Source organism: Puma concolor, chromosome D1, assembly GCF_028749965.1.
Source record: "Puma concolor isolate L17-30 chromosome D1, mPumCon1.1.hap2, whole genome shotgun sequence".
Taxonomy (NCBI): Eukaryota; Metazoa; Chordata; class Mammalia; order Carnivora; family Felidae; genus Puma; species Puma concolor.
Genome location: NC_141676.1, coordinates 2,250,869 through 2,266,021, shown reverse-complemented (window position 1 = coordinate 2,266,021; position 15,153 = coordinate 2,250,869). Strand labels below are relative to the sequence as shown.

General features: G+C 55.5%; 1 protein-coding gene across 3 annotated transcripts in view; it reads left to right on the top strand.

Annotated features, from left to right (window-relative positions):
- The first annotated feature begins 5,497 nt into the window (after positions 1–5,497).
- The window catches only part of NADSYN1 (NAD synthetase 1), a 35,808-nt gene continuing 26,152 nt past the window's right edge, over positions 5,498–15,153 (top strand). For 2 of the 3 annotated variants that reach the window (XM_086676611.1, XM_086676613.1), the window contains exons 1-5: positions 5,498–5,655; positions 7,404–7,464; positions 10,138–10,254; positions 11,904–11,957; positions 12,372–12,461. In XM_086676611.1, coding sequence (XP_086532737.1) covers positions 5,571–5,655; positions 7,404–7,464; positions 10,138–10,254; positions 11,904–11,957; positions 12,372–12,461 — 407 coding nt within the window. In that variant the 5' untranslated portion in view covers positions 5,498–5,570. The remainder of the gene's footprint in view (positions 5,656–7,403; positions 7,465–10,137; positions 10,255–11,903; positions 11,958–12,371; positions 12,462–15,153) is intronic. The other variant, XM_086676612.1, reaches the window with a different exon arrangement.

Genomic DNA, 15,153 nt, shown 5'->3' with positions numbered 1-15,153 from the left:
TCTTTATCATCCGTTTTCATCCTAGGTTCAGTTTGGGCAGGTCTGTATTTCTCAGTCTCTATTACTCTCAGACTAACAAGTCTCCAAACCCGACCAGGTGCTGTTCAGAGAAGGTTCCAAGAAACGCTCTTGGCTGCCTGCTAGAATAGTACCTGGCATTGCACCCAGGAAGATTAGCTGTTATCAGCAGTTATTCTGAACTTTACAACGGGCCTCTCACGGCCCCTGTTTCTCATCGCCCATAACCCAGCTATTCATGTATTTTTGGGGAAAAAAAACAAGCCAGACTCGGACTTCAAGCCATATCACAAAGCTGTCATCATCAAGAAAGTATGGTATTGGCACAAGAACAGACACTCAGGTCAATGGAACAGAATAGAGAACCCAGAAATGGACCCACAAACGTATGGCCAACTAATCTTTGACAAAGCAGGAAAGAATATCCGATGGAATAAAGACAGTCTCTTCAGCAAGGGGTGCTGGGAAAACTGGACAGCAACACGCAGAAGAATGAACCCGGACCACTTTCTTACACCAGACACAAAAATAAACTCAAAGTGGATGAAAGCCCGAAGTGTAAGACAGGAAGCCATCAAAGTCCTCGAGGAGAAAGCAGGCAAAAACCTCTTTGACCTCGGCCGCAGCAACTTCTTATTCCACACGTCTCCGGAAGCAAGGGAAACAGAAACAAAAATGAACTATTGGGACCTCATCAAAATCAAAAGCTTCTGCACAGCGAAGGAAACAATCAGCAAAACTAAAAGGCAACCGACAGAATGGAAGAAGATATTTGCAAACGACACATCAGATAAAGGGTTAGTATCCAAAATCTATAAAAAACTTGGCAAACTCAACACCCAAAAAACCAAATAATCCAGAGAAGAAATGGGCAAAAGACATGAATAGACACTTCTCCAAAGAAGACATCCAGATGGCCGACCGACACATGAAAAAAGGCTCCACATCACTCAGCATCAGGAAAATACAAATCAAAACCACAGCGAGACACCACCTGACACTGGTCAGAATGGCTCCCATGAGCAACTCAGGCAACAACAGATGTTGGCGAGGATGCTGAGAGAGAGGGTCTCTTTTGCACTGCTGGTGGGAATGCAAGCTGGTGCAGCCACGCTGGAAAACAGTGTGGAGGGTCCTCCAAAAACTAAAAATAGAACTACCCTACGACCCAGCAATCGCACTAGGAGGCATTTATCCACGGGATACAGGTGTGCTGTTTCAAAGGGACACATGCACCCCCATGTTTATAGCAGCCCTATCGACAACAGCCAAAGGATGGAAAGAGCCCAAATGGCCACTGATGGATGAATGGATCAAGAAGATGTGGGATATAGATACAATGAAGTCTTACTCGGCCATCAAAAAGAATGAAATCTTGCCATTTGCAACTACGTGGACAGAACTAGACGGTATTACGCTAAACCAAATTAGGCAGAGAAAGACAAATATATAACTTCACTCATGTGAGAACTTTAAGAGACAAAACAGATGACCATAAGGGAAGGGAAGCAAAAATAATATAAAAACAGGGAGGGGGACAAAAACACAAGAGACTCTTAAATACAGAGAACAGAGTTTTGCTGGAGGGGCTGTGGGAGGGGGGAGGGGCTAAATGGGGGAGGGGCACTAAGGAATCTACTCCGTAAATCACTGTTGCCCTATATGCTAACTAACTTGGATGTAAATTTTAAAAATAAATTAAATAATAAATACGTAAATAAGTAAACTGGATATGCATCCAAAAAAAAAAAAAAAGACTCCTCAACATTTTATCAAGAAGAAAGTCGCCGAATTACGCTCTTCTGAGCGGGTCATTTTTCGCTACCAAGAGGATACAAAAGGTCCTCTTCCCTCCACTGGGCAGCCCCTCGTTGCCCGCGTCTTAAATCTGGGCACCCGATGTGGCGCCTGGTTCTTTACTCACGTTGCTGCAGGAAGAGCTCAGGGGGGCACAGAGCGGGCACCCCGCCCTCGACCACCCCCGCCGGTTCACCTGCACGCACAGCATCTCGACCCGCGCACGCCCCGCCGACCCGCGGGCCCCCCACCTGCTGCACCGCCCCCGCTCACCTGAGCGCCCGGCTCCGAACCCGCCCGCGTCCCGGAGTCCCGGCCTGGCAGGGCCCACCCGAAGCCCCGCCCCCAGGCTGACGCGTTCCTACAGACGACCAATCGGCCCCGGCGCGGCCGGCGGCCCCGAGACCCGCGATTGGCCGCGCGCCTCTCCCCACCCCCTGAGCTGACTCCGGGCCACCGCAGGCGCCACTCGGCGCCGGCGGGCCGCGAGATTGACGGCCGAGGGCCCGCCCCGCGGCTGGCGGGCTGGCGGGCGGGAGGGCGGCGCCAGCGGGACCCCGCACCTGCTCGGGCCGCGTCAGATAGGGAGGGTGTCAGATAACGAAGGTGGTGTGGCGAGGATGCGCGCAGTGCGGGAGAGGTTGAGCGTGTACCAGTTTGATTTGGGGGTGTCGGAGGGGGCTCTGCTGGGAGGCCCGGCGGGTCTGGTTTCCCCAGAAGTGAGGGAGACGCAGTTTAGGGTCGGGATCACCCTGCGAGGTGGGAGGGGAAGAAGCAGCAGGGGTGGAAGGAGGGAGAAGTTGAGCTGTGATGCAAGGTGGCCTTGGGCGACGTGTTTGCGCACGGGACAGCTCCGGTGATAACAGCACACCACAGCCGTCCTCCTGGACAGGAATGCCCAAGCCACATGCTCCTGCGTCTGGAAAAGGGCACAGGGCCACCCTTGCAAGGACATGGCCTTGGGAAGGGCAGCTGTGCAACTCGAGCAGCCCCTGGAGGGGTGGGCCACAGAAGGTGTCTGCAGGCCAACATTTGGGACGAAGGCCTAAGGCCTCGGTTTGCATCCGGATCTGATTGGCACACCTCTGTGTCCCTCATAGTGACAGGTTTTTTTCCCCTGCATTTTTTTATTTTGAAAAAATGTCAAACATACAAACCAGGTGAACATAGACTAGAGTGAACACCCATATACCTAGATTCAGCAGCTGACAACAGTTTGCCACAATTTATTTCTTTCTATCACCTCTACCCCACTTTTTATCCTCAACTATTAATTCACTGCAGGTGACGTCCTCCTCCTAAATACTTCAGCAACCATGTTTCACGTTACCAAAATAAAATGCATTACCCTCAGGAAATTTCACATCAACCCAATGCTATTATCTAATGTCCATATTCAGCTTCCCCCAATTGTCCCCATAATGTCCTTTACAGCTATCAGTAAAAGTCAGTATCCAATTGGGAATCACCATGCATTTAGTTGTCAAGGCTCCTTAGCATTCCTTAATCTAGAGCACAGTCCCAGCCTTTTTACCTTTTCTTTCTTTCTTTTTCTTTCCTTCCTTCTTTCCCTTTCTTTCTTCCTTCCTTCCTTCCTTCCCTCCCTCCCTCCCTCCCTCCCTCCCTCCCTCCCTCCTTCCTTCCTTCCTTCCTTCCTTCCTTCCTTCCTTCCTTTCTTTCTTTCTTTCTTTCTTTCTTTCCTTCTTTCCTTCCTTTCTTTCTTTCTTTCTTTCTTTCTTTCTTTCTTTCTTTCTTTCTTTCTTTTCTGTGTGTCTTTTTGGCCCTTTCATGACACGATTTTGAAGAGTCAAAGAGGCAAGCTTTTCTCAGCTTGTCTCTCAACTTGGATTTGGCTGTTTTCCTCACCCTTGCATTTAGGTAATGCATTTGGGGCAGGACAATGTACTAAAGAGATGATGCGATGTCTTCACGCACCATGTCAGGAGGCCGCGGGATGCCCCTGCATCCCATTACTGGTGATCAGGTGGCTGCGGCCAGAAGTCTCCATTTTTCCTTCGGTAATTAATAAATAATCCGTGGAGTGAAACTTTGAGACTGTAACTATGTTGCTTCCAGATAACCTTTTAGCCAGTCATCTTGCATTTAATGAGGACCCTTGCCTGAGTCATTTACTTCTTGTAAAGGGGTGATTTTCTAATTTCATTATCTTTCCTTCCACGTTTATTGACATTTTTTTGGAAAAGATTTCCCTCTCTTCATTTCTTGGTCAGTATGGACTAATGGGTTTTTTTTTTTTACTCACTGAGTTCTCTACTGTCTGTACTGTCATTAATCTTTTTTCAAAAGAGGACATTATCTTTGGATATTGTCCCATATTTAGCCAGTGGGAGCCCCTTCAGAGTGACTCCTTTTGAATTTTTAAAACAATTTTTAATGTTTATTTGCTTTTTGAGAGAGAGAGAGAGCACGAGCAGGGGAGGGGCAGAGAGAGAGACACTGAATCCAAAGCAGGCTCCAGGATCTGAGCTGTCAGCACAGAGCCTGTCTCCGGGCTCTAACTCATAAACTGGGAGATAATGACCTGAGCCAGTTGGACACCTAACTGAGCCATCCAGGCACCCCTCTTTTTTAAAAATAGCATGTCCCCATCATTCTTTGAGCACTTCCTTATTTCCTGCAACAACCAGATGTTGGAAGTGTATTTCTTTCCCACCCTAGGCCTGGAATCAGCTGTTGGGGGCAAGAGATCTTGGAGCAGAAGCCTGAAAAAAACTGAGGGGTTTCTGAGAATGAAAGCTATCAAGAAGGAAGGATTAGAGTGAGGATTAAATAAATTAGCATGTGCAGTTCTCAAGTTCCCAAATTGTCTAGTATAAACAAGTGTTACTTTATAAAATGCTTATTTTGAGAGACAGAGGGAGGGCGCTCAGGTAATCAAGGACAGAGGGAGAGGGAGAAGCAGACTCCACGCCCAGTGGGAGTCCATCCCACACCGTGAGATCATGACCTCGGCCAAAATTAAGAGTCCCACGCTCAACCTGTTGAGCCACCCAGGCGCCCGTGGGGTGGGGGGGAATGTATTTTAAATGTGAAAACGTGTGTATGACAAAGAAGCAACGGAGGTCGAGAGAAAAAGACGGATTGTTCCATCAGTGATGGTGAGAGTTACTTATTCACACGGAAAAGGAAAAAACCAACTGGATTCGTACCCTAAAGGCATTCAAGAAGGAAATGCGTTAAGTGAAAGCCGGCTGGTGGTGAAAGGTGCGGCAAGCGCTTCAGGGGAGAAATGTGGCAACGGCGTGTTGCTGAGCCCAGAAGCCGCCCGTAGACCCAGGGAAAGGCCAGGCGGCCGCGAAGGAGACACCGCGCGCGCGCCTTGGCACAGCGCCGCGAACGGTGCGGAAGCCTCCAGCACGCAACGGATCGCTCGTGCTCCGGGCCCACCATGCAGCGCCACACCGCAGAAAAACCATGAAAACAGCGTATCTAACACTAGGAGAGGGAAAAGCCGAGTCGCCGAGGCACCCGGGCTGCACTCCGTGGGGAGGTGCGTAATGAAACGGGGAACCGCGCTCCAGAACCCAGCGACCGCCCCCCGCGCTGGGTCGCGGGCCTGCAACCCGGGGCGCGGAGGGGGGGCGGGCCTCCTTTCTGCGCAGGCGCGGCCGCGGGCGGGCGGGGCGTGGGCGGGGCGTGGGCGGGGCCTGCCGCCGGGGCTCCGCCGTCCAGAGCCCGCTAGTCCCGGCCGGACCCGCGCGGCGCCCGGAAGTGCCCGGGACTCTGCCGCCGGGATGGGTCGGAAAGTGACCGTGGCCACCTGCGCGCTCAACCAATGGGCCCTGGACTTCGAGGGCAATTTGCAGAGGATTTTAAAGAGTGAGTCTGGGGGCGGCGGGGTGGGGGCCGGTCGTGGAACTGGGGGGAGCGAGGGAGGACGGTAGAGGGGGGTGGAGGGGGACCGGGGTAGGGGGACGGGGGTTGACGGGAAAACCGGGAGGGGGGGAGGAGGGACGGGGTTGGGGGTTCGGTGGAACTGGGGGGACGGGGTTGGAGGGGCGGGGGGACGGGGTTGGGGGCCGGCGGGATGGGGCGGGGGCAAGGTCCAGGCTTGCCGGCTGGCTCGATTCTGTTACACGCACATCCTTGCTCTGTGGAAGCTCGTAGGGGTGGGCGTGGGGACAGGTAAGATGATGCAGAAGGACCACCCCGCAAGTGCCCAGGGCTGCTCGTGAGTTGGGGGTGGTCTGTCATGCCTGGTGGGAACACGTGTTGTACACGGGCACTGGGAAAAGTGTCACCGGGAAGGCAGAGGTGGGGATGAGAGAGATGAGGCTTGCCTGTCCTCAGATGATCCTGGGGTCCCGTGCGGCTTAGCCTGCACCTAACTGGTTCCAAACTCAGGTTTTGCAGTTGGCTGCTGGAGAGACAAGTGACGGGGGAAAGGAAAGTATGCTTTATTCAGGAACCCGGCAACCTGGTGGACTTATGTGTCAAAGGCCATCTTCCCCATGGGGGTGGGGAGCCGGAGGGTTTTGAAGGGGAAGGTGCGGGAGAAGCAGGTGCCTGGGGGGGAGGGGCAGTCGCATGTGGACATGACCCTGGGCACAGTTGCTGGCATCTGCGGCCGCCGTTTCCGAACGCAGTCAGGCCTTAACTTCTGGGAGAGTCCGGTCCTTTTCTCCTCAAGGCCAGTGGTCTGCAGGTCTCAGGACAGTGGGTCAGTTCTGCTACAGACCGAGGACTTAGGTCGCAAGCAAGGAGTGCATGAACTTGAAGCCAGTCAACCCTTAAGACCAGCGGGAGGGCTGTTACGGTCTCTGGTGCCTATAGATCTTCCTGATGGGCAGACTTTGGGAGAAGCCAGCCCCAAGAGGCAAGCAGAGTAAGGGGTGAGCCTGCAAGCTTAGAGACTAGGGTGTGGTTGTCGTGGGGCCAGCATCTCTTTAGCCTCAGCACCAGCCTCTCTTTGATGGTGGAAGGTCCAGCAGCCCACACCTGCACGTGAAGGGGCCGTCCTTCAGGTTACCCCAGCCGTCTTGTTCTGAGCCGATTCCCGAGAGAGGGCTCACTAAGAACAGCCACGACGGAATGGCACCAATGACAGCATCTTTTCAGCCACGTGCCTCCAGACCGTCATCCTTTTTTTTTTTTTCTTTTTTCCCAACATCTACCTGTTTTCATCTCCTCGGGGCTCAGAGCATATCGGGTTGGAGCAAGGCGGTCGGTGGCCAGAGCGGGGTCTCCTTTCTCTTGGCCTCTTGTCCGCAGGTGCAGTTGGGCGCTGCTGTCCCCAAGCAGAGGTTGCTGGTGCCGCCATAGGCTGTGCTCCTTGGAGGCCTGCCTCCTCCCTGCACACGGTCTTCCGCATCCACTTGTTAATAAACTACCAGGGACTGACTGCTTCCTCCTCCCCCTCCCCCAAGGGGCTAAGGATCAGCGTCTTGCTTCCAAAGGGTGTAAGCAGGGTGTGTAGGGGGTCTCGTCCTTGTCCTTGGTCCCTGGCTGCCTGGGGTCAGAGAGATCACCGAGTGCTTTTGGTTGTTGTCTGGCTTGCAGCGGTGTTTTGTCTGCTCTTGAACACGTTGCAGGTACTGAAATCTTTCTGTCTCTGCCTCCATGTGTAGGTATCGAAATTGCCAAATGCAAAGGAGCAACATACAGGCTTGGACCAGAACTGGAAATATGGTGAGACTGGCACACAGAGACTCCCAGGGCGGGGAAGGCAGAGGTATCCACATCAGCTCCCCGCAGCAGAAAGGCAAGGAAGGGGGCAGGTGTGGACAGGTGTGGACGTGCAGGGCTGTTTAGGGGCGTCAGAAACCCGTGAGCGGGCCCGCTTCGCGTCACCGAGCGAGGGCGCCCGGGCAAGCCTGGAGCCCCGTGTCGGGTCATGAGAGGAGCTGAGATTCAGCCGCCCGGGCTGGGCCGCTCTGTCTGCCGCCACCCTTCCCAAGTCCTCACTCTCATAGCCAGCCACAAACAGGTCTCACTCACTGTCTCCGCATCTTTCCACAAGCGAGTGTCGGCGTTCCCTTCTGCCCTGCCTTTTTCCAGTGATCGGGAAGCTGGTTCCTCCTTGTCCCTTCCTCAAAAGGAAGCAACTGGTTGCCACACTGCAAGCCACGGTTCGTTTGTGACACACGTCAGCCGCCCTCCGTGCTCCTCTGTGTTCCTGTTTTGTGTGTCCAGGTCCTCGCCGTTTGTGGAATCAGAAGTCCCTCCTGGGGGCTGTGTAGACAGAAAGCGTCTCCTCACAGGCTTCTTTGTGTTAGTCCTTGAGGCCACGCCTGTCATTTTTCTAGCTAGCTTGATTTCTGTCCTCGGACTCCTGACTTCAGCTCGGGTGGTGTTTCCCATAATACCCAAGAGCGTTTTCACCTGCACTGGACCTGGTCTTTAAGATGCTTCTCAGCCGGCGGCCAGAGCCCTGGGGTCCTGCGTTGTCCGAGTGACTTCTGCTCCTGAGCTCCTGTCTCGGTCTGTTCTTCCCACTGGAGGGTTGTCCTCAACGGCCCTGTCCCCCGGGTGCAGTCGCTGCCGAGACACCTCCAGGTTACGTCCTCCTTTGCCCTGTTCTCTCCCCACCCCACCCTCCGGTCTCCAAATCTGGACCTGTCATTTTAAAAGGGGGAGGAGTTTAGCTACAGGACCCCAGGGCGGCATACTTGTATCAAGCAGGGATAAGGGCCCAGCTGAGCTGGGCTTCCGGTGGTTTCTAGCCTGCCGAGCAGGCTCACAGTTATTTGCAACAGTCTGCAGAGAGGAAGCTGGGGCAGGAGTCGAGCCAAGTCCGTTCACTGGGCACGCCGTCTTCTTGTCTCTGGTGCCAGGCAGCTCCCACCCCAGAGGGACACTTGGAAGGAGAATGAGGGGCCAGTGCCACTGCGGCAGGCTGACTCATGGGACCCAGAGGCTGGCTGTGTCCTCTGGGCCCATTTTACAGGCTTCACGGATGGAAGGCTGCCCACCCAGAATGGGCCGGGGGCACCTGCCGACAGCCCCCGCTATGAGATGCCCCTCCAGTTGCCGGCCGGCCAAAGGGGCGAGGGGTCAACCGATGGCTGGACATCAGGCACGTGACTTCTGGCATCGCGTTGCTGTTTGGTAGCCTGTGTGGCCCGGGAGCTGCCAGGCCATGAATCCCGTGGAGCAGGACTCTGCCCTTGGAAAGGAAAGGCTAGCCCAGGGCTTGAGCCCTCACGGGACATCTCGTCGACCTCGTTCTCATCTCACCACCGTGGCTTTTCCTCTCGGAAGCAGAGGCGGGGAGGCATGCTTTCCAGGCATTCAATATGCAAGTGCCAGTTGGGGGGTCTGCGTCCGTGTGCGCAGTTTGCCCAGCACTTGGCACGTCGCTTCCAGGCTGCTGCGTGGTAGGCAGGAAAGCCTTTGAACGCCTAGAAGCAGTTTACAGACACTCCGTGCGTTGTTACTGGCCCCCCCCCCCCCCCGGCTCCCGGAAACTGCCCTGACGCATCCCACCCTCGACGACGTCCCGGAGCGCCGCACGCGTCTCCTGGGGTGCTGTAACGCAGCTCCCCACGCCGGGGGAGGGGGGTTTCGAACAGCCGAAATTTGTTCTCTCGCGGTTTGAGAGAAGTCCAGACTCGGGGTGCTGGCGGGGCCCCACTTCCTCCAGAAGCTCCAGAGCAGGATCCGTCCTGCCTCCTCCCGCTTCTGCTCCCAGCGCCTTGTCCTGTGGCCGCGTCCCTCCGGCTCTGGCTCCACACACCCCCCCCCTTCTCTGTGTCCTCCTATTGGATACACAACCTGCCCAGGCCATCTGGGCTCATCTCGAGATCCTTAACTACTTCTGTAAAGACCCTTTTCTCTTATACGGTCACACTCATGGGTTCTGGGGGCCAGGATCATGGACACACCTTTCTGGGGAGGGGACACCATTCGGCCTGCTTCCAGCACAAGTGTCTGTAGCAAGAACCAGGAGTCGCTCTGTGAATGGTGTTTGGAACGATATTAACGATCTTAGCTGCTTGGAAACATGTTCCTGTGGACCCAGCCTTGTTTCTTTTGCTTGTAGATCAGTGTGATTTGGGCTGCATTAAAAGTTTAAAAAAAAATCCACGGGCAGACACTTGACAGGAGAGAATTTCTCATAGTAACCGAAAGTGAAGAGAAAGGGCCTGGGGTTTCTTCATTTCCCGTGAAATGCATCCTCTTCTGTAGCAGCGGTCCCAGCTCTGCTTGCGCAGTGGAATCAGCCAGGAGGCTTTAAAAAGATCCCACTGCCTGGTCGCGCCCCTGCACATCTGACCCGATTGGCCCATGGGCCCCGGCCCCCCTCCCCGCCCTCACCTGGTATGTCTCCAGGTCTCACCTGGCTGTTCCCTTCCTCTGCAGCGGCTACGGGTGCTGGGATCATTATTACGAGTCGGATACCCTCTTGCATTCGCTCCAAGTCCTGGCTGCCCTTTTGGAGTCTCCAGTCACTCAGGATATCATCTGTGACGTGGGAATGTAAGTGCTGGTTCCAGCGGCGCAGATGTACATGGGGGCGGGTGCGTGGGGCGCAGGTTCCGAGGGGCACAGGCGTATATGGGGCACGTACATGGGACGCGGGTTCCAGAGGTGCAGGCGAACGAGGGGCAGGTTCCAGGGGTGCAGGCGTGGGGGGTGCAGGTGCACCATACGCGAACCCACTGCTTCATTTTCCACGTCGCTGTGACACGACCTAGGGCCTAGCGTAAGCAGCGCACAGATGGGATTTTTAACCCGCTGTGTCCACGTTTATCACGATCGGTGGCGGTACGTGGACTGTATTTGTTCCCCGTTCTGTTGTTGCCGTGACAGATGGTGGCAGCGAAACACAGAAACAACGCAAAAACTTTGTCTTGTGTTTCTGGGTGTCGGAAGTCTTAAATATGGGTCAGCCCGGAGGCTCTCGCAGAGAGAGAGAGGCCAGCAACCCTCGGGGCCTCCTCCGCCTTCGAAGCCAGCGGAGGCTCGCCTCGACCTCCGCTTCTGTGCGCGTGTCTGCACTCTGACCCCTCCCCCCTCGCGTAAGGACTTGGGACTGTCCTGGGCGGCCCCGGGCCGCCTTTGTCATCACTTCTGCAAAGTCCCCCTCGCCAAGGAAGGTGAGGAATTGGGCCTCGGGGCCGTCCCTGGGCTCCTGATCCAGCCGCCACGGGGGCTGGTCCCTGCGGTTGTGCTAAGTGGCCTGGCCATCTTGTCGTCCTCTTGTTTTCCCTTGTCTGAGGTTGGTTTTCTGTGCTCTGCTTTCTTCTGTTGACTTGGCGTTTATAATCCTGTTTTCGTTCTTAAAACGTTAACCACCAACTTATGAAGATATGTTCCTTCGAAATCTAGCATTTATCTGGGCCTATAAGCTCCTGAACAAAACGTTCATATCCTTGATCTGTGCAGCCACGCCCCTGCCCGGGGCCAGCAGAGCACTGGCTTCTGGAGCTTTGCCCCTGACCTCCAGAGGGGAGCACCCCAGGTGGTCGGGGCGGGGTCCAGTCAGAGCGGCGGGCGAATCTGTTCACCCCCTAGGAGACCCACCTTCTAAAAGGGGTGTAGGTGGCAGGTCAGGAGTGGTCTGAAGGAGAAGCGGGAAGGCACAGAGCTGGTGCATGAGGCTGGGAGGGGACAGAGGTGAAACGGTGACGGGTGTGTGCAGAGAGCTAGGGAGGAGGCCACTGACAGGTCTGAGAACGTTCCAGGAGGAGGAACAGCCGCAACAGGGGTTGACTGTGTTTCCTTTAGAAGAGCCCCGGGGGCGCTCTGGGGGGATTCGGCCGGTTAGGTGGCCGACGTCAGCTCAGGTCATGATCTCCGGGTTCGAGGGTTCGAGCCCCACGTCGGGCTCTATGCCGACAGCTCGGAGCCTGGAGCCCGCTTCAGATTCTGTCTCCCTCTCTCTCTGCCCCTCCCCCATGTGCTGGCACACACTCTCTCTCCCTCTCTCCCTCAAAAATAAACATTAGAAGAGCCTCTTTTGTCTCAGAGTCTAAATCGTGGCAGAGCCCTTGGCTCGTTTTTAACTTTGAGAAAAGCCACAGAGGGGCCTTGTGACCCTCTTCAAGGGCCCGAGGAGGCTTCGTATTAAAACAGACGTGTGGTTTTGCCGTTCAAGGACGCGTGTGTGTGCCTTCTCTCCGCAGGCCTGTGATGCACCGGAACGTCCGCTACAACTGCAGGGTGATATTTCTCAACAGGTAGGTGGCCGCGGGGAGAGGGGAACCCGCACGCCCCACCCCAGACATGGCCCCTGGAGCCCTGTGCTAGGAGGCGTCTTCTGGAAACGCCTGGTCGTTGGTGAGGGCCGATGCCTCGGGCAGGTGACGTCACTGCTTCCCCTGGCCTCCGCCCAGCACTGCCACCTTCAGTGGAGAGAAACCTCAGGGTGGGGTTTGGGGACACGTGGCCCTGTTGGCCAGAAGTCATCGGAGGGAGGGCGGTCTGTCACGTTCCCCTAAAGGCCCCTGGACGTCGGCTGCTCGCACGGCGTGCACCTGCCGGGCCTCGGCTGCTCTGTGGTCGTCCGTCCACCGTCCGGGGCGCGTGGAGCCACGGGTGCCCCTCGTGACCGGGTGTTCATCTCAGGGGCCACCTCGGTTTCCCGCCTGTAGGAGGATCCTGCTCATCAGGCCCAAAATGGCCTTGGCAAACGAGGGCAACTATCGGGAGCTACGCTGGTTTACCCCCTGGTCCAGGACTCGGTGAGTCACGGTGCCCGGCACCAAAGGGCATGGTCTGTGACCGCCCTGTGGACGCTTGTCTCAGGTCTTCCCTGTGTGTGGCCCAGGTCACTGGGGTAGAGACGTGAGAGTCTGGGACAAGTTCCTGCCATTTAGGTACCGCTGTTTTTTGTTTTTTTTAATGTTTATTCATTTTTAAGAGAGAGAGGGAGGCAGAACACGAGCAGGGAAGGGGCAGAGAGAGAGGGAGACACAGAATCCGAAGCAGGTTCCTCAGAGCCTGACGCGGGGCTCGAACCCACAAGCCGTGACATCACGGCCTGAGCCGAAGTCGGATGCTTAACTTTCTGAGCCACCCAGGCGCCTCTGTTTATTTATTTTTGAGAGAGAGAGTGAGCTGGGGAGGGACAGAGAGAGAGGGAGACACAGAATCCAAAGCAGGCTCCAGGCTCTGAGCTGTCGGCACAGAGCCCGACGTGGGGCTGGAACTCACGGACTGTGAGATCATGGCCTGAGCCGAAGCCGGACGCTCAACCGACTGAGCCCCGCCCCCCAGGCGCCCCTAAGTACTGCTATTTGATGCTGCTGCTCTACAGATGACCTGTCACAGATCACAGAAATCTCGCGGGGCACCTTGTATCTCCAGTTACCCCGTGTGCCGGGCTTTCTCGGCCCCAGCTGGTCGCTCTGGGACTGCCGTCCGTGTGGCAAGCTGTGCAGCGGCTGACCTCCCGGTAGATACGTCCCTTTGTGACAACTTCAGGTGTCTGTAGACGTTGCCAGATGTCTCCCGGGGGCAAGACCGTCCCCGGTTGAGCAGCCCTGCCCTGTCCTCTTGTTATGGTTGCTGCTTTTCATTTATCGTCGCTGCTGCTGCTGAAACAGAATTTCAGCGTTAGATTTTCGGATGGTCAGTATTTTTATGTGGGAAAACGGGATTTTTGTACTTGCCACCCGGTTCCGGCACGGGCACGTGGGGCTTCTCTCGCCCGGGCTGGTGGGCGTCCGGCCTCACTCATCTCTGACGAGTGGCTCGTTCGCTGGGACACGGCTTCCAGTAGATTCTCGAGGTTCCACGCCCCCACCTTGGGTTCAATTCCTAGATCACGGCTCTAACACACAAGGATATGCTCTGGACAGGTGGGTGGGAGAGCGCGGAGGTGCGCTGGATCTCCACGCGGTCACCAACCCAAGAGCTCCCCGAACCCGGAACCACATCCTGCGGGGTTTTACGGAGGCTTCCTTACACAGGCCTGATTGGTTACGTCGTTGGCCTTTGGCCCCTGAACTCCACCCCCGGCCTGGCTCTCTCCCCAGGTCTGGGGACGGGGACGGAAAGTCCAGCTCCCCGACCCGCTCCCCAGGGAGCCAGCGCCCCTCCCTGGGACCCTTCTCCACGCCACTCACGACATAACGACGTAACGAGGACACGGTGGCTCCTGTCGCAGGAAATTCTAAGGGTTTCGGGAGCTCAGCTCCAGAAAGACCAAATGTGCCTTCTCATCATAAATCACAAAGTCGCACTTTTCTAAGTAACGATCCACGGAAGGTGGACTTTTGGCACTTTGCCTGCCTGCAAGTGTTTTCATTTGTCTCTTCCATGTGATGAGCAGTTTTGCAGAGTGGAAAACAAATTATAGGTTAGAAATAATGCTCCTTCCTAGTTTTGGAGGTATCGTGTGAAGGATTGCCTGGAGGCTTGTGCCCTCGGTGAGGGGTCACCGTGCGGATTCTTCTTCGCTCTCGGGGGTATTTTCTGTGTGGGCACTCGCAGAAGCTTCTCTTCGTCTTTGGTGTTTTAAAATTGTATCCTGTGAGCCCTGGTGCGGGTGTCCGGGCTCCCGTGTTCGGCTCTCCAGGGCCCCCGTGTTTTGGGTGAACGTCGTGTCCTTTCTGGGCGATTCCTGCTCTGTTTTCTCTGTTTTCTGTTTCTGAAATGCCTCTTGATCGGAGATCAGACTCTCCCGGACCAGCTTCTCTAATTGTCGTGACCTTTCTTTCCCACGTCCTGGAAGATTCCATCCGTCTACTTTCTATTCTCTAAGAGCTCTTTTTCATTTTCTCATCCTTCCTTACATCAAGCATCATTTCTCTTTGTTTTTTAATGTTTATTTTATTGTTGAGAGAGAACGAGAGAGGCAGAGTGCACGCGGGGGAGGGGCAGAGAGAGAGGGAGACACAGAACTGGAAGCAGGCTCCGGGCTTGAACACAGAGCCCGATGCGGGGCTCGAACTCACAAACCGGGAGATCACGACCTGAGCCGAAACCAAGAGTCGGACACTCAACTGCCTGGGCCCCCAGGCGCCCTGAGCCGTGAGTGTCTTGGACGTGAGTGTCAGGTTTTTGATTTCAGGAACATTTTCTAATTTCCCACCTTCAAAGGATTTCGTTCTCTCGCTCTTGTCCAGGAGCCTCCGCTGTGTGCGGGTCACGTGTCCCTGGATATCGTACGTGTCTTTCCTCTACTCTGCCCGTTTGTTTGTACTTCCTCTGGGGTTCATCCCCCTGAGTCCGCCCTGCGCAGGAGTCTGCTGGAGGCTCCGGTCTGGTGCTGCTCGGGGCTGCCCAGATCAGCACATCTTTCCGATTCCTTTCCCAGTTCACAAGCTCGCTTTTCATCTTTTTCCAGCATCCGATCATCTCTCGTTTGAGACTTTTTATGGGGTCGTGCTGTCTCTGAATTTACTGGGAGCGTGCCAGCTCTTGCCTGGG